The 17,999-nt window shown below is 44.7% G+C and overlaps 1 protein-coding gene across 4 annotated transcripts; it reads right to left on the bottom strand.

Annotated features, from left to right (window-relative positions):
• Positions 1-6,271: 6,271 nt before the first annotated feature.
• SYPL1 (synaptophysin like 1) lies at positions 6,272-16,566 on the bottom strand. 4 transcript variants are annotated; one of them, XM_084811069.1, is made up of 6 exons: positions 16,160-16,191; positions 15,957-16,028; positions 13,897-14,015; positions 10,639-10,843; positions 8,814-9,002; positions 6,272-7,303 (listed from the first exon to the last, which is right to left on the bottom strand). In XM_084811069.1, exons 2-6 carry the CDS (start codon positions 16,023-16,025, stop codon positions 7,175-7,177), a joined length of 711 nt encoding a protein of 236 aa, XP_084667195.1. In that variant the 5' UTR covers positions 16,026-16,028; positions 16,160-16,191; the 3' UTR covers positions 6,272-7,174. The 4 variants fall into 4 exon arrangements, with proteins under 4 accessions (XP_084667195.1, XP_084667197.1, XP_084667198.1 ...); XM_084811071.1 differs by lacking the exon at positions 16,160-16,191 and adding an exon at positions 16,261-16,566 and having other exon boundaries at positions 6,328-7,303; XM_084811072.1 differs by having other exon boundaries at positions 6,328-7,303; positions 16,181-16,246.
• Between the last annotated feature and the right edge of the window lie 1,433 nt (positions 16,567-17,999).

Genomic DNA, 17,999 nt, shown 5'->3' with positions numbered 1-17,999 from the left:
TCCAACTCAGAATAGGAGCTGAGCTGTAGGATGCTTGATGTCATCTAGATGCATTAATGACAACAGATGCCTTGAACCTTTGAGAGCTGCAGAATGAACGGACCCATAACCTGTAGCGGATCCATGCTGGAGGAAGCTTTGATCATGACCAAGCATGCTGCAACAGAAATCATTAGATACTCTGGGTCTGTCTCAAAGTTTGGTTTCAGCCCGGAGCCCCCCACTGCCGGATCTCCAGAGGAGGAATCATGCCTATTCCGATGCCTATTGGGAAGGGGGAAAGGGGCACTGCCCCTCCCCTGCTTGCCCTATCTTGTGGGGCATCCTATACAATGATGGTGGACTTGGCTCCCATAGCACAACCCACCTATCATGAAGGTAATGAGATACACAACAAAAGAAAAGGGGGGGTCTCGGTACCAGCCTTGCGACCCGACACCCCCATCAAATCCAAGAGGAAAATAATGCTAAATTTAAATATGTACATGGGATTCAGGTCACCCATCCAATTACAGACCAGGCCTGACCCAGGGCCGATCTACACTTATGGTTTTTTACGCTTCCAGTGAGGTTTCGCTCCCCCCGTCTTTCACATTACACTATCCCCACCTTGTACTGGAACCGCAATTTCCCGCTTCCCTGCTACCGCTTTCAATACCCTGATATTCCAGTATTTCCCATTCATGAGCTCTGCTCTTCTGTGTTTGTCACCATATACGGTCGTAGTCCCCTCCCACGCCTGCCCATATACGGTGGTGTTTGTATTTCCCCCTTATCCAATCACAGCTCTCAATGCCCCCATGTGGACTTCTGGATACTGACTGCATAGCTTCCTCAGCACTCAAAGTTTCTTCATCAACCAGCAAAGGGCTGGATGTGTGCGTGCTTGTCTGATCTCAGAAGCTCAGCAGGGTCGGCCCTGGTGGGTACTTGGATGGGCTGGAATCAGGCTTCCTGCACTGAGCAGGGGGTTGTTCTCTCCCTTCAAATGACGCTAAGTTTTACCTCCTTCTATCCCCTGCTTTGGCTTCTTCTTTTTGTTTAATTAAGGCAGTATCTTCAAATCTTCGAAGAATCGTAGCTTCTCCAGCCTGATTTCTCTGCACGCTTGCCCAGGCAAGCCCAGGCAAGCATAATTTTTTTCAAAGTCCCCACCATGCTCGCAGCACGGAAAGAAACACTCACACATATCCACTTAGACAGTCATCACTACTCACGGACTAACATCAATACAAATGTCCGTGGACAATTTTAGCGTCATCTCATGAGTGGTGGACAAACACAGGGGAGTCTTCAAAGCTTCGAAGCCACTAGCAGCCCCCCACCAAACCCGAGCGCTGGGTGCCACCGCTGCTGTCCCTCTTCCTCATGCTGGCTGTCAAGGGCTGGTGTGGGGAAAAGAGCATCGGGAGACACCCCACAGCCTCTCGGCCTGGCCTCCAGCAGGTGGGCGGGGAGAAGAGGATAGGTGCCTCTTCTTCCCTCCACCCCCACCTGCTACAGCGGTGGCGGCGAGGGATAAGCTGGTCGTTTCTCCTAAGGCCAGGTGAACTTATGGAGAACAACCAGCCTCTCCCGCACCACTGATGCTGTAGCAAGGATGGGGGGAGGAGGAGAGGCGCTGCCCTCTTCCCCTCTTCTTGCTGAGGGAACTGGTGTCCGGGGGCGGGGCAGAGTGGCAACTTCTCCCTGGACTTCGAGCCCCAACAGGATGCTTGCGCCATCCCTACACACACAACAGGGACAGAGGAAGAGAGGGACGGCGGGCGGGGGATCGGCTAAAACAGGAAGAGTTGCTGCTCCTCCAATGAGAGCCGCCTTGCTGGAGAGCTGGAATAGAGCTCGGCGCCAGAGTGTGAACCGTACTTGCACATTCGACGAAGTACTGGAACGGGGAAATGGGTGAGCGTGGAGAATCACGTTTTAATGCGATTGCATTTAACCCGAGAGTACGCCGACTTCATTGTGATGGCGGGCGCAATGTAGATCGGCCCCCTGCTTAGCTTCAGCGAAGCTGAAGCCTCAAATGTTAAAGCTGCTGCCCCACAAAATGAACAAAGAACGACCCTTACAACAACCTGGTGAGGCAGGCTAGGCAAAGGGCCAGGGACTGGCCCAAAGTCACCCAGCGAGCCCCACGGCTGAGTGAGCACAAGAACCCACACCTCCAAGTCCAGTACAGTAGCTGAACCACTGCACCAACTGGCCCACTCAGCTGCCAGGGAGGTGTGAAAGCAAGAGAACCCAGTGCTACAGGGCTCTCCACACAGGGGTTGGCAACGGCTCTACCAAGGTGCCAGGCAAAATTCTCACCACGCCCTACCCAGGGAAGCTGGGGATTGAGCCTCAGACCTTCTTTAGCAAAATAGGGGCTCCATGAGGAGTTTGAAGGGCCCAGCCTGAAACTTTAGCGTGGGGGGGGGGTCATAAGCCCACGGAAGAAGGCAGTCTACCCCACACTCCCTCTGAGGAAGAGTCACAGGGTGAGACTCCACCCAGAGGGGCCCCTAACAGATATTACCCCCTCCCCCGTCACCCTAGGGCCCATGCAGCCCAAACCTTGGGCCAAATGGCCTCAGAAGACCATTGGCGAGGGGGCAGCTGCTGATGCTGCCATTGTCAGCTCCAGTTCACTGCCGTGGCAGAAACTCGGGCCGAACTCTGTCCCAGGAAGGATGGGGCCGCCACTGCAGAAAGTGGCCCAATCGACTGCTGGGGTGCGTGAAGGAGCTGTTGCTCCTGGTGAAGGAAGAGCCACCTGTGGTGCTGCAGCGGGAACCCTGGCTGATCCTGGCCGAAGACGGGGCGTGCCAACGCCAGGACAGATCACGCCGACGCCGCTCAGTCCCACACAGGAGACGCCACTCCTCCACAGCCTGGAGAGCGCGTGCTAGCCATGCTTCCTCCAGCCGCGCAAGCAGCTCTCGAAAGCTGCTGCCACCAGTTGCGGCATGCTGCCGCGGCATCAGCAGGAACCCTGGCCGATCCCGGCCAAAGAGGAGATGCACCGCCAATTGTGGCACCGCTGCGGCCAATCAGGCCGACACTGCCCCTCCTCGCCGAGGCCATAGAGTGCGCTGATCGCCTCCTCTGCACGGCTGCAGAGCGCGTACCACATGCCCAGCAGCCGTGCGAGCGAAAGATTGCTCTGGGAGGGGCGCGGGGCATAAATAGGCTTCACCGGCCCCTCCCCATTAGAGTGGCACCACGAGGGATGCCCAATGGCATCCCGAGTCGTCTTCTCACCCCCCCTGCCTGCAACACACACAACCTCACGGCCAGGCAAGCTGGACGTGGGGACAGGGCTTTTCTGAATGTTTTCAAGAATTTGTAGCATCTTATGTTTAACATGCCCTACTGAAGGGCCAGGTAACTAGCTAAAAGATGTAGTGGGAATGTGGACTTAAAGGACAGAAAATTGATAATTACACAGTAATGTGCTCTGTCCTTACTGATTTAAATAGGACTTTAATAGGACTGTCTGTCTCTGGACCATATCCATAGCCAAGAAAACATGGTGAACAAAAAATGATTAATCTCTTACTATTAAGGACAAGGCATCAAAAGATTAATTTGCAGGTAGGCTTGGGGTTATTGACAGCCAAGGCCATAGAGATTAAAACAGAGATTTTAAATAGAGATTAAAACAGCAAAGAGTCTTGTGCACCTTAAAATCTAACACGTTTATTCTGGCATAAGCTTGGATGGACTATAGTCTACTTCATCAGATGCATGAAGTGCTATTAGAATTTCAGCTTTTTATACAGCACCTATGGTGGTGGAGGAATTGTAAACAGTGAGGCCAGAAGAAAATCACATGCAGGAAGTAGTGACAATGACGATCACTTTATTAACAGTGACCATTCACACACCTGGCAAACATTTTAAAAAACTCAATGCTTTGTTTCCTAAATTGGGGTGGGCGGGTCCTCCCCCACCACACATATCTCTGAAACAGATGCAACTTCCAATTACAGAAGATGGGTTTGGCTTTCTGGACCTTGCATTATACCATCGGGTCTATTTGTTGACTCGTACTAAATTTTGGTCTTTTTCAGTCCGATTAGATTTTCCACCTTGGTAAGTTTTGGGATCATCTTTCTATCTGGACCCTCTTTCTAATACCAAAACTATTTCATCATTTGAAGAAAATTAACCACATAGCAAGCTATTGCACATTAACAACTCCACACTTGGTGGCAGCTGCCTGGGACACTTTAAGAACTGCTAGCCTCTGCCTGGTCTCCATAAACAAAATCATTTGTACATTGCCTTGTGCAACTATAAACCATAGTAGTCTATTTTATTCTTGGTTTTGTAAACCATGGGTTGACAAGTGGCCATATAAATATGATAAATTTTTGAGTGTAAATGAGCCCTAAGCTTCAATCTATAGTTCAGAAATTATTAGCAGGCCGCAATGGCAAGCTTGAGGGTTTGCAAGGAGTAAGACTTACACATGCAGTCTACATATCACGTAACCCTTGCTGCTTGCTTCTTCAGGTAATTTTGAGGCAAAATGCTGCTCAATGACAGACATCCAACTTGAAGCAGAATCTAGTCCAGGGGTGGGGAACCTCTTTAAGCCAGAGGGCTGAATTCCATTTCAGAGAAGTTCTCATTGTGTGTGTGTGTGTGTGTGTGTGCATGCATGTGCATTCCAGTGGTGGGCAGAGGGTGAATTAAATGGGGGCCGGGCCAAAGGAGGCCAAAAATACAAAAAATACCAGTATATATTAGCTCTAAGCTCTCACTATAAATAACTAAGCCTTAGAAGCATTTCAAACCTTTAGAACGTGGGCGGGGGACTGCACAAAAGCCAGGGGGCTGCCCTCCAGGGGATTTGTTGTGAGTTGGGAGCATTTTGAGGTCGCTGGCGGTAGGTGATGTCATGGCCAATCTGCAGCCACCCAGAGATTTCCAGTGGAAAAGCTGGATTTTCTGAGACTACTTTTGTTTGATTTCTTTAATTTGGGTTCTCCACACTTCTAGTGCTGTGTGCCCCTATCCTCCACATTTATTTTGGCTTGATAGCCCTGCCCAGGGGTGTGTCTTTCACCTGGCCATGACCTCACTGAGCCTTTCCAGCCTTCAGAATCACCCTTTAGTCCCATTTCCCCAGTAATTAGCCTCATGATGATACACTTCCCTGATATTTGCATTACTTCACGTCTCCACTGTTGTGTTAAATCGCATCTCCGATATCAGGTAAAGTCGCTTCTCTGAACTGGTGAGGTCTCAAGAGCCTGTCATCACAAACAGGGAGAAAGTGCCTAGAGAAGGATAAAGGCGGGGTGGGTGGGTGGGTGTGAGAGCAATAACTTTGCAAGAGTTTGCTGGAATGGGGCAAAATTGGTGGTGGTGGGGATGCTCTCATAGGCAGCCTTCAGATGTGGTACTGGAGAATCAGGGATTTTGGCTTCTTCATGCAAAAGGTGGGGAGCCTCAACAGGAGTGGAAAACAAGCAGTCCCTGCCAGGTTGATCACATTCCAATCTACTCCCCACACTAAACCTGGCAGTATGTTTCTTTGAAGCACTGTGTGAGCCGTGAAAAATGTATTTTAAAGGTACAGTACAGTCAGCTTTCCTTGCTTCATATGTTCCTGACAGACCAAAGCCAAGTCCATGAAAATCTGGATAATATTCCTACACGCTTCTCATTCCGTTGTTGTGAAGATCTACACCAAGAAACTGCCAAACAATCACTGGTTTCAGGAAGAGGAACGGGGCTGAATTTAGCCCCTAGGCTGAGGTTCCCCACCCCTGATCTAGTCATTCAAAGCTGATCACCTCTATCTCATGAGAAAGCATAAGTGAAATAGATATGCTCTTGCAGTTTCTATACTTCAGTGCAGCTGTAACAGTATACTCCTGGGGGATTGTGCATGCAGTTAACTGTTGAGAGATCTGCAGCTCTTCCACAAGCAGCCATGCCTATACAGCACGCTGGCTCCAGCGTTAAGCGCGCATAACAGGGCTGGGAATAAATGGACTTCCCCACCCACTTCTCCCCACAGTAGCCCCCTGAAAATGCTACAGAGGGTTGGAGGACCCTGCTAAATAGGGTGGGCTATGGTGTGGGGGCTGAGGGGGTCCCCAAAAGGGCAAGCAGAGGCACTTTGTGAGGTAAGGTTTTCCTGGCATTCACCTATAGCACACGGAAAGCTTTTCTGGATAAACTTCTGCTTATTACACAATTGAAGGGATGAGACTGCCTGCCAGAAACTGCCAACCCTGGGGCAAAGAATAAGACACTAAAAGGATCATTTATATTGTCCTTACATCAGGCAGTAGCATGTTTTATAGTACATTCAGCACAGCAAGCAAGATTCCTAGAAACTTCAGTTTATTAAGTTAACTGAATCCAAAGTACAGGCGTGTCACAGGCAATTCCTCAAAGTAGCAGCCATGTTTTTACAGCAAACTTAGTATTAATTAGGCATCTTCTCACAGTTTCTTTCCTGCACCTGTTCTGTAACCAATATACTCAGGATCAGGATCTCTCATTTAAACAAGTATCTACAGTGTTTCCATTTTAAACATGTTGTCACTGGCTGGTACTTTGTCTTAAAAATGGGGACAAGTTACCACCCCAAATATTTAGAAGAGCTGCCTCAGTCCTTAAAGCACTTAACTTTCAAGTTGTGCCCAATAAAGACTTTCTTCTAAAGCAACAGTTAAACAGTTACACTGAAATCAGAAATGTAAATACACCAATTCCTTGAGATTTGTTTTTAAACTGGACAGCTCAAACCTGCTTAAGCAAGAGTTACCACACAGTAGCATAAGAATGTACGACAAAGTTATTTTGAACCCTCCAGATTAAATGTTGAACAGAAGTGCAACACGAGCTTGGAAGAGTAGCAGTTACAGAGACAAGATTCAGTACAAATCAAATGCAGATATTTACAGTCAGTAGAAAATATTCTTTCCCAACGAGTTTTTGATCTAGATTTTAACAAGGCTATGCGCAGGTTTGATTTAATTAGAATCTTCAGTGAAGTATAAACCATCCCTTCCAAAATTTACCACATTTTTAATCCAGAGCATATGCTTTGAAGTTTTATATCAATGAAAAAAAACAGCACTGTTAAAGTACTTTGAACCACAGGGTTTTCAAACTGTTGTCAACAGAATGCAACATGGCTGTTTTGGGATGAAGCTACATCTGTTTAGATTCCGGATGCAGGTGGATAGAGCCCAGAGGTTGGGGAATTACCATTTGATTTATGCAGACTAGTCTCCTTGTATACGAACCAAGCATTTCCTGCCCACAGAATCATATTTAGCAAGCCAAAAACCTGTACATTAAGGACAGAAATATATATTAGTTGTTATCTCACAACTGAAGAGAGCCAATTCATTTTAAGCTTCTTCCTAGTATGGTGATATTTTTTTTTAATGCAGCACTTTTTGCATTTTAGAGATGAGGGGGCAGCTATTAAATGAATAGATTTCCATTTGTTTCTCTGGACAGTAAAAATCAGTTACATTATTATTAAGACTACAATCCTATGCACACTTATATGGAAGCAAGGGCCACTGAACTCGAAGTGGGACTTACTTCTGAGTAAACACAGAATGGATTGAGTTGCAAATGTGCTGAACCTTCCAGAAGCAAGGCCATAGACAGAACTGTGTCAGCCAGTGTTCTTCAAGTAGGTGTCCTAGGTGAACTCCAAGGATTATCCTGGTAATGATACAGGACTTCTAGAACCAAGGTCTGGGTCACAGTTTTCTGAATCATGTTTCAGTTCCTACCATCTAGCCTATCCAATATTTGTAATGACAACTGGAGGCCATGGGCCAGATTTGGTCTTAAGTCTTCAGTTGCTGAGCCCAAGCCTAAGGGCCAAACTAAACTTGACATGGGAGATCAGGAATAGGACCTACCATGTTACATTAACTTTAGAAGCTATAAGGAGAAGGGCCTAATTTGGGACTAAAGCACTGGGTGAGGATGGTTAAACTTCAAGCTGGGCTGAAATGTCTCAGAAAAAGAGCGTTCCGATAAATTCTGAGAATTTTCTCCAGTCTCTTTATTGGAGAATTCCACCTCACTACCCCCAATAATATTTAGTAAACAGCCCTCTTGGAACTCTCCGCCCTGTTTTGCTCAGCCCTAGCTCCCACTTCCCTTGACTCAGGGCTTTTCTACATGAAGCTTTTAACCTGCACCTTTACCAAAGCTTCTACTTCCCATTTCTTTGTGGAATTAAGATTTGCTCCTTTACAGGTTTTTTCCCCTGGGGTTGTCTCCCTCTGCCTTTCTATATGTTCCATTTTGCAACCATTAGGTGGTGCTGTGGTGTAGCAGAATCGTGCAATTACGGAAGATTCCAATGGCATTACAGAGGTCACTCAGAAGACAATACCAAAGATTCCCCATTAAGAAAAAAACTGCAATAATGGTCACAAAGTATGGGAGAGGCCCTGGAGGATGACAACATCATGAAAAGGACCTGCAAACTACCTGAGTGAGCAATCACAAGTGCACAAAAAAAGCCTTGTGTAGAAAGGCTCCTAAAGTGCTATTTTTTTCCTCATGCATTCCTTATGGTACCACTGAGTTGTAACCCTGCGGGCAAAGGTTCAGAAAAATGGGACAGGGGAGCAAAAGTTTAACCCCTGTCACTTTTAGTCTGGAAAGCATACTGCAGATTCTGTTCACAGGTCTCAAGCATCATGTCTCCTTTGGCCCCAAGTTCTAGTTCCTAAGAGGGTTATGTTATCCAAGCTTTTGTTGTGGCTAAGTCAGTCCATAACAAACACTAAACCAACACCTGAGCGCTCAAGTGTCAACATACATACCACAGACACATTCAGACTTCCCATGCTGGTAACAGACGCAAATACACAGGAGGATCCTGGTATTTTGCAAGCAGATATTTCTTCCACTATGCGTGGCCCAGTTGACACTTTGATGTCAACAAGGGCCTTTGCCCAGGCAGCACTGCTGACCAGCCACAGAAAAACAGCACTGAGAGTGAAGACATAATCCTGCAGAGAGAGTCAAATTACCAATTGTTCAGCACAATACAAGGCTTTCAGGATTACAGAAGTAAAAGAATAGTTGACATCTACTACCATTTGACATACATGCTACTAAAATGGAGGTTGCTGAAGTATTTGCCTGTTTTATTCTTGACCATTTTACTCTGGTTTTACATTATATTAAGTTTTATTCACTTGTAAGTAGCTTTGGATACACTTGTGGAAAAGCAGGGAATAAAGCAAACAGCTTCAGTAATCTTTGTGAGCAATGACATGTCTTTGTAAAATAATTATCCTGGCAGAATTGATACCAGTTGCTAAAGTGCATAGAAGTTACACAACTTAGTGGAACCTACCATTGTGGAACCTAGAATTAGAGGGTTATTTTCATACATGATCTGGTAAGAGTCCTATAATTTTCCCAGTTAAGATCAATACTACAGCCATCCACACATTCCTAGCAGCCTTTTACTATTTTCTGGAGAACATTTTCCTCATGTGGCAGTGACTCTTTTGCCAGAATGAAGACTGCTTTGTGGAATTCACAGCTCTAGCTTCTTATCCAACACATAAGCTAAGATGTGGTACTGAGGATGCATTTATAGCATACTTGTTTTCAGAAAACTTTGGAAGCTGTCTCTTTATTCATCATGGAGCACAGCCCAAGAGCTACACAGATCTGCTAGCTAAATATAGCTCTAGAGAAGATGTATTGCTCTTCTTTGTATTACAAGAACTTAAAATGCACATTTATCATCTTTAGGTTCATTCAGGCATGCTCCAGCCACAAAGCTGGAGGGAAATTCTCTGTCCCAGATGAAATGCAATGCTAAGTTACATTTTGAGCTTTCAACAGATAATGTTTAATTTTTGTGAACTTCCCAGAGAGCTTTAGCTATTGGGTAGTATAGAAATGTAATAAATAAATATGATACTGTGCAAATTAGGAGCCGCACTCCCTTAATACAGTCACTCATTTTTTTTTTATCACATTTATATCACTCCCTTCTTCCAAGGGCCCAAGGCAGTATACACTGTTCTTTCCAGATCCCATTTTATCCTCACAACAACCCTGAGGTAGGCTAAGTTAGGCTGGGCGAGTAACTAGTCCAAGGTCACCCAGGAGAGTTTCATAGCCAAGTGGGAACTCGAATCCAGGTCTCTCCAGTCCTAGTCTGCCACTCTTACCCACTACATCACACTGGCCCTCCACTAGTGCAGATGCATCATATTCGCGAAATCTGAAGCATATACCTCTGTTCCTGGGAGCTTGCCATACTGTCAGTAGTCCATGCCAAAAGTTTCGTTAGTATAAACATACTCTCATTCCACAATAACTGGCAATTTAAGGGTTCTTTGCCCCAAGCAACAGAACCAATCACCTGGTTGTGAAGCCACTTTAGGTTTCATAATTTTGTTCAACTGTACAGGTGCACGTTTCCAAAAATCATTTTCGGTTTGAGATGGGTATATCAAATTAGTAGAATCTTTGCATACTCTGAATGGTGTCATGGATCTGCCTGAAAACTCTGGCCTCATCAAGTCAGTAGACAACATTTAGTATTGGTCAGTTCCACTTCAAGGCTGGGCAAGAGGACACTTCCTCACTTTTTAGATCTGACCTTAAATCTCAGTAACTTACTATTATTGGGAGAATGCCACCGCTCCGATATATGTGCATATAACCAAGGTACAGCACAAGGGCAGCCATGCAGTACAAGAATATCAAGACTGCAAAAGCTACAAAGAACTGTGCAGAGGAGGAGAAGTTGCCCACAAGGTGGAACTCAGGCCATGTGCCATTGCATTGGGTAGGATCTGGTGGGCTAAATGTAACTTTGTTCAACCTAAAAAAGAGAGAGAAACGTTCATAAATGACCAGGGGAAGCATCTCCTACAGCTACAGACATAAAAAGAAGAAAAACACACAGTACACCCAGCTAGGCTGTTGAGGTTAAGCTTCTGTACAACAGTCAGCAAGCAGATCAAATTCTATTTTCCTGGTATTTTATATGGGAAAACTATGAATTATATAGCATCGTCGTTGTACTAAGCAGACAAGTACATACCAGGTTAACTATAGGCAATTTCTAGAACTATACTACACATTTTTCAAAAGAGCATGCTTCACACTTACAACCCCAGCCACAAAGAAAAAGCAGCCATGCAGGCTCCCAATCCAGATTGAAATGATGACACCTAGGGATGATGGCTTAGAAAGGAAAGGTAGCGGGTATAATTCACTGGATAAAGCAATACTGCCTATTTCTCCATCCATGGACAAAATGAACAGAAGACAAAAGCAGGCATCAACTAGCAGTCAGGCCAACACAGTGAACCTACACATCAAGATGCTATACATCTGAAAAAGTGAGGCTTTCCTTCTTTGTATATTTGTGCTATTGGACAGAAGCTGCTTTGAACACAACTGCCATGCAAGGTAGATCAACGTCTACCAGAGGGTTTTTCCCAGTGTTGGAACCCATATTGTGGAATAGCCTCCACATCAATATTTTTCAGAAGAATCTGTAACAAGAGTTTCTTCTGCCAGGACTTCTGAGAATGAGGATTGTTTCTTATTTTAAAAGGACAAGATTACTGCTTATTTATGTATATTTGTATATGTTGGGGCTAATGTGAGTTGAACAGTTAATGTGCATAACAACTAGCCACTTTGCACATTCACCATGCCTCAAGGAGAAGGTGCATATCATCTGTTCATGAACAGAGAATTGTGCATATTCTCCAGCTCTTATGCATAATAGCCACCAGGCCTTGGAGAATGTGTAAATCTAAACTACATTTTGCATACCCTCTGGCCATCATCCATAGTATCCAACAGGGAATGTGCACAGACTTACTACGTTTTGCACATTCTCTGGTTAATATGCACCATCTCCAACAGGCCTTGGGGAATGTGTGTATTTCAACTGAATTTTGTACATTCTCTGGGCAATATGCATAGACTACAAGGAACGCTGGAGAATGTGCGTACTTCAACATAATCTGATCATCATTTCTTAATTTGTCCATGCAATATGCATGGTCTCCAAGGAACCTTAGAGAATGTGCAGAAATCAGCAACATAAAGGAATTTTGTTTGTTGTTTTTTCAGGATGCACTCCCGGCATGTTTTGATAGATAGTCCTGTGACTCCAGCATTCCCCTGCCAGCCGTGCTGCATACCCCAGCCAAATTACACTGGCTGGGGTATGCTGGGCGTTGTAGGACTTCTCTGTCTAAACATGCATAGGATTCCCCCTTAATATACTTATCTGCAAGTGATGTAAGAGGATGTTCATAACTAGTGACCATGAGATTAACCTGAAGGATTAATTCTACATATACTGGTGCCATCTAGAAATCAGTCTGGCTCTAAACACAAACAGACTGGAAATAAAGTTGATTCCTAGGATCACAGGAAATAAGGCTCAAATGGATCTGATTGTCAGCTGGTTTCTTTCTTCTTCTGCCCTCCGTTTATGGTCTGGTGTACACATGCAGCAGAATGATGTGGTAGAGTGAGCCGTGTCTTTACATACTGCAAGTGGTAATCATATTTTTGATTGTTCACCTGTATGAACACCATGCAAAAGTAGAAAAGGGCATAGCAGGGTCATAGCAGACAATGCTGCAGTTAAATTGGAAGTCATTATTATGGGATAGAAAGAAAAAGAGAACACCTTCAGAGTGTTCTTTATAGGTTAGGAGTGTTCTTTATAGATTTCCTAATCACTGTGTGTTTGTTCTTCAATAAAATAGCTGTTTTGCACTTACAAAAAAGTGAGTCAAGTCTCTATTTTTAGAGAGTAAGAGACAAACATCAGCCTGTTCCTTGGTTTTCAATGTTTCCTTCAGAACACTTCAGTAACTGGAGACAAAAGCCTGTCTACACCTGCAAAAGGATGTGATAGAAGCCTGACCTACAAGCATGGACTGTATTAAAAAAAGGGAACACTACTTTTTAATTCTCAACTCACATAAAAAAACTGCAAGCAAAAAACTAGAACATAGCTTCCTGCTATGATCCTTTTCTACTTGCACATGGTTTTCACACAGACAAGCAATCACAGGAGTACCACTTGCAGTCTGTAAAGGCACAGCCCATTCTACCACTTCTGCACTCTACCGCCTCGTTGTGCTACCTGCATAGATCAGGCCATAAACTAAGGACAGCAGGAGAGAGAAACCAGCTGACCCACTGAGAGAGCAATGTTGGAGCCTTGTTTTCTATAATCCCAGAAATCAACTATCTTTTCAGTCTGGGTGTGTTCAGAGTTGGATTACTTCTATCTAGAAATCAGTCTTTCTGGCTAATCTCACACTTGCTAGTTATTTATGAACATCCTCTTACATCACTTGCAGACAAAGTATAATGAACAAACAATGTATAGAATTATTTTCTTACATTGCTGATTTCTGCACATTCTCTAAGGTTCCTTGGAGACCATGCTTATTGCATGGACAAATTAAGAAATGATGATCAGATTATGTTGAAGTATGCACATTCTCCAGCGTTCCTTGTAGTCTATGCATATTGCCCAGAGAATGTATAAAACAGTGTCAAGATGACTGGGAAATATGCACAGTCCCCTCTTCATGAACAGATTATATGCACATTCTCCATGAGGCGAGGTGAATGTGCACAATAGCCAGTTATGCATATTAGTTGTTCAACTCACATTAGCCCCAATAGAGTGGGGGGGAGAGGGAGGGAGAGAGAGAATATTGCCAGTGTCGCCACTACAGGGAAACTTATCCAGCTAACTATCAGAGGAATATTGAGTAATTGTCCAGCTGCTATAAGCTGCTGGACCAACCCAGTACTAATGGGATACTAGTTAACAAGGACAGAGTATGAGTGGTGAGATTTACATTTAGAAATATACTAGAGGCTCACCTGAAAGGATAGGTAAAAGCAGCTGTTACTGTTCTGTTCACAAGTCCTTTGCATGAGACTAGAACTGTAGTTGCACCTTTATAGCCTCCACATGTAGCAAATACAAAGACAGAAAAGAACTGTATAAAAAGAAGACACCAATTAGAATATGCATTTGTGCCTCCCTGCAAGGAACATTTAATTGACTCAAGGCACAATCGTATACAAGTTTAGTCAGTTGTAGGGTTTTTTTCTGTCTAAACTTGTATAGGATAGTGCCCTCATTAACTCAAGCTAAACTTTCAGTTTTAGGTGTTTAAAATATATAGAGATAGAGACAGATAGATTAGATAGATAGATAGATAGATAGATAGATGTTAAAATGCTAGAGGTTTGGGCCTTTTCCTTTACCACAGACAGTATAAGGTATCTTTATACATAAGGGTATATAAAACTCTGAAACTCTCCTCTAGCACCTTAAGAACAAGCTGAATCTTCAATTAAAAGATACTCAGCTTTTTAAAAGGTTGTATTGATGCTTTAATGGTAATAGTCCATTTCTGTTGCAATCCAATACACACTTACCTGGGAGTAAGCTCCATTGAACGCAATGGGACTTACTTCTGAGTAGACATGTAATAGGATTATATCATAAGTGTTTGTACACTAGGTATTTACAAGTCAGAAAGGAGGATTTATTTTTTGTAGGGTTGCCATGACAGGAAGGAATTTACCAAGTGAACTTCTACTGGCTATAGAATGAATAAAGGCACAGCAGCTTTTGACAGTTTAATAACAAGCTTGTGAAAATGTAGAAACTCCTGATGTTTAAAGATTGCCTTTTTGGATTTTTATACCTTCTTTGGAAAAGAATTACATCCCACAAGGCCTCTAACAAAGTAGTATCAGCTTATTGTTTAGAAAGTTAGGTTTCTACCATAAATTTATTTTCCCTTTTTGTCATAAAGGAGGGCAGGGCAAGCCCTACCTTTAAAGCACAGTTAAGTAGCTGTCTATATGAAGCAACATAGTTCTGTAAGGGCACAATCCTATGGCCATTTGGCAGTGTCTAGACAGCCATGGGATTTTTTGGTTCCCAGAAACCTCACTCCCTGCCCCCTTGTAGGCAGTACAGTTTGTCCCTGGCTCCATGCTCGTATGGGCAGCGTGGAGTGGGTGAAAATGGGGCATTCCCAGGGGTGCGGTGGGGTGGGGACCAGGAAGCATCCTTATGATGCTTCCTTTGTGCTGTACCGTCCGGCCTCCCCCCCTCCCATTTTGACGCACCCCAGCTAGACAGCCAAAATCAGCTGTCTAGCTGCAAACCCAGGGCAGCCGGAGGAGAGGATCCCCTCCGTGCTGCACCCACCCTGCATTGGACAGGCAGCTGCCTCCAAGTTTGAAGGCAGCCGACTATCCCCATAGGGTTGCACCCTCAGAAAATTAAATGAGAATCACAGTTCTCACCAGAATATTTACCAGCAATAATTATTGCTAAACAGACCTATAGACCATGACTGTTGCACAATTACAGAGATACAAGAAGATTCCAACGCTGCAAAAACCCTTATGACTTAACGAGCCACTTGATGCGACAGTTACAAATTCAAAATCCTAAGTTTTAAGATGTTTGACGGAAGCGTTCCTCAGGGCCGATATCTGAATTTACAGGTGCACATTATTGCCTCAGAAGAGAAAACGATATAGCTCTTTAAGATTTAATATTCTCTATTAACAGACATTCCATTAAGAGCTTTCAAGCAATACCATGTCTCCCACAAGACAAAGGTTTCAAGGGAGAACTGCTTTAAGCCAGCGAAGAGAAAATTTAGGCTACACCAGGCCTACCAGGAAAGCCCCATTACAGAAGAGAAGCAGCTATGACAAACCCCAGTTCTTTAGCAGAACAGAAAACAGGCCTAGCAGCTTCTCGGGCCCAGAAGCCTTTCCTCGCCGACCCCCACGGTCTTTCAGGGAAGAGACCATTCTCCCCCCGGCTTTAGCATGGGTTCCCCCCTCCCAAAATGCCACGTCAAAGAAAACCACCATACCATCTAAAGCCCCCCACCAGGGAGACTCACCCACTCAAGAATCTTGATGAAGCCCAGGGGCTCCCTGAGTGGGCTAAGGTCAAGGTGGAAATCACTCATTTTCTGCGAGAAGAGAAACAAGCATTAGAAGGGGGAAGGACACGGAGTCAGAAGGCGCTCCAGAGTGAAGGCCTGCCACAAGCGAGAGGAGCGAGCGAGCGACCCCAACCTCGTTCTTGATTCCCACCACCAACCTGCCCTATCTCTAGATTCACCCTCTAACTGTGGCCACCCCCTCGGCCGGCCTCCCCCTATAGAGCCGGCCTCGTCGAGCTCCGCCCACAAATGGAATCACCTTTTCCTCATTCCCCAACTGCCATCTTGCCGTAGGCCTAGGTGGGTGTCAGGTGCTGCTGCGGCTCCTGACCCACTCGCATACACAAGGGCCTCATGATGGAGAGGCGCATAAGAGCTCACAGGACAACCACATTCTCTCTAAACCGACACGACTTCTGTTTCAATTGGCAGGCTCAGTCCTGTTGAAGATTTCCCTGCCATTGTTTCAAATGGTGCTGTGGTGGCAGCTTCTTTCTTCTGCTAAAACCTGGCCTTGAGAAAGGCTTGGCATGCTACATGGCTGGTTGTAAAGCAAGCTAGCTGTGCGTGTGTGTGGTGTGTGTGTATGTATACACACACACACACACACACACACAGAGAAAGAGGTGTCTTAATTTTGTACGCCTTTAAGTTTGCAAAGGCAGATTGAATCCATATACTTAGGGCAGACCCATTGAAATCAATGGGACTTAAGATCATAGAATCATAGAATAGTAGGGTTGGAAGGGGCCTACAAGGCCATCGAGTCCAACCCCCTGCTCAATGCAGGAAAATGCAGATAGTCACAACTACATTAAATCCCAGTGATTTCAATGGGGGTACTTTAAGTAAGGCTATGTCTGGATCCAACCCAGGATTTAATTTGCCAGGGGAAATTTAATTTTGCAAGCTCCCCAAGAAAGAGGGAAAACAGGAGTGGTCCCCTTCAAGGATGCAGGTCATCCAAACAGACAAAACGAAGAAGGGATCATATATGAGTAAATGCTTGGTGTTTTTATTCCAGAAGAAAAAGGGGGGGGGGAATATTGGTTCTACTGTGTAGGAATAGTGATAGTTTTGCTGGAGTTGGAGGGCCTTGGCCCTTACAGGGACTCAAACATGCTGCTGCCGGGAAATCTAAAACAGGGCTGCCAATCTTTCAAGATTGGGGCTCCTGTAACTTTAAGGTGTATGCAGAAACTAGAATTTCAGCAGACAGAGTTTTTCAAACACCTGTAGCACTGAAACACCAAGCTGCACCTGCTGAAATTCCCCATACAACTATTAAAAGTAAGGAAGAACCTATTCTGAAAGTTTGGCTATCACTAAATGTAAGCCAGTTCCATAGGCCCTTGCAGTGTCATTTCCATCCATGGGCTTTCAGAGCCAGACTTTGAACTGGAGGAGAAGATGCAAGCAAAACCTTGTGATCTTCCAACCTTTTCCCCCTAATGCAGCCATTTATCTGGCTAACAGATGCTGGGAATTAATAACACACTATGGATAGTTCCTCTGAGACTTCTGGTAGTTACTGTCAGTAGAGGAATGTTATTAGTCAAACAGCCCATTGGTCTGACCCAGTGAGGCAGTCCTCCTTTTCTTCTGATTATGTAAGCTTGGACATAATGAAAAGAATGGCTTTATCTTTTATAGGGCTGCAGTCTTACAAGCTACTGACTTCAGAGTTTTCCTGTTCACTTTTGCAGGGCTACTGCATGGTCATGATTTTGGGCTTGTTGCCTAACACCCTGATCTTAGGCCATATTCACAAGTAAAGGATGCATGTTTTTATAGCCCTGCAACTCCATTGTAAAAGATATATTGATTGGAATGTACAGCTGAATAATTCTCTTCTGCTTTATATATTGCATTAACATTCATAAGAGGGGCGTTCCAGATGAGTTGTTCATAGTATCCCTTCTGAAACTATCCCAGAAGATGTTACCTGAATGGCAGTCTCTTCATCTTTCCCTTTCCACGGCTACATACACCATACTT

The sequence above is a fragment of the Heloderma suspectum genome, chromosome 7 (genome assembly GCF_057233095.1).
Source record: "Heloderma suspectum isolate Gila_16-S chromosome 7, 16-S_ref, whole genome shotgun sequence".
In the NCBI taxonomy this organism is placed as follows: Eukaryota; Metazoa; Chordata; class Lepidosauria; order Squamata; family Helodermatidae; genus Heloderma; species Heloderma suspectum.
Note: the sequence above shows the minus strand (reverse complement) of the source record. Positions and strands in the feature narration are given on the sequence as shown.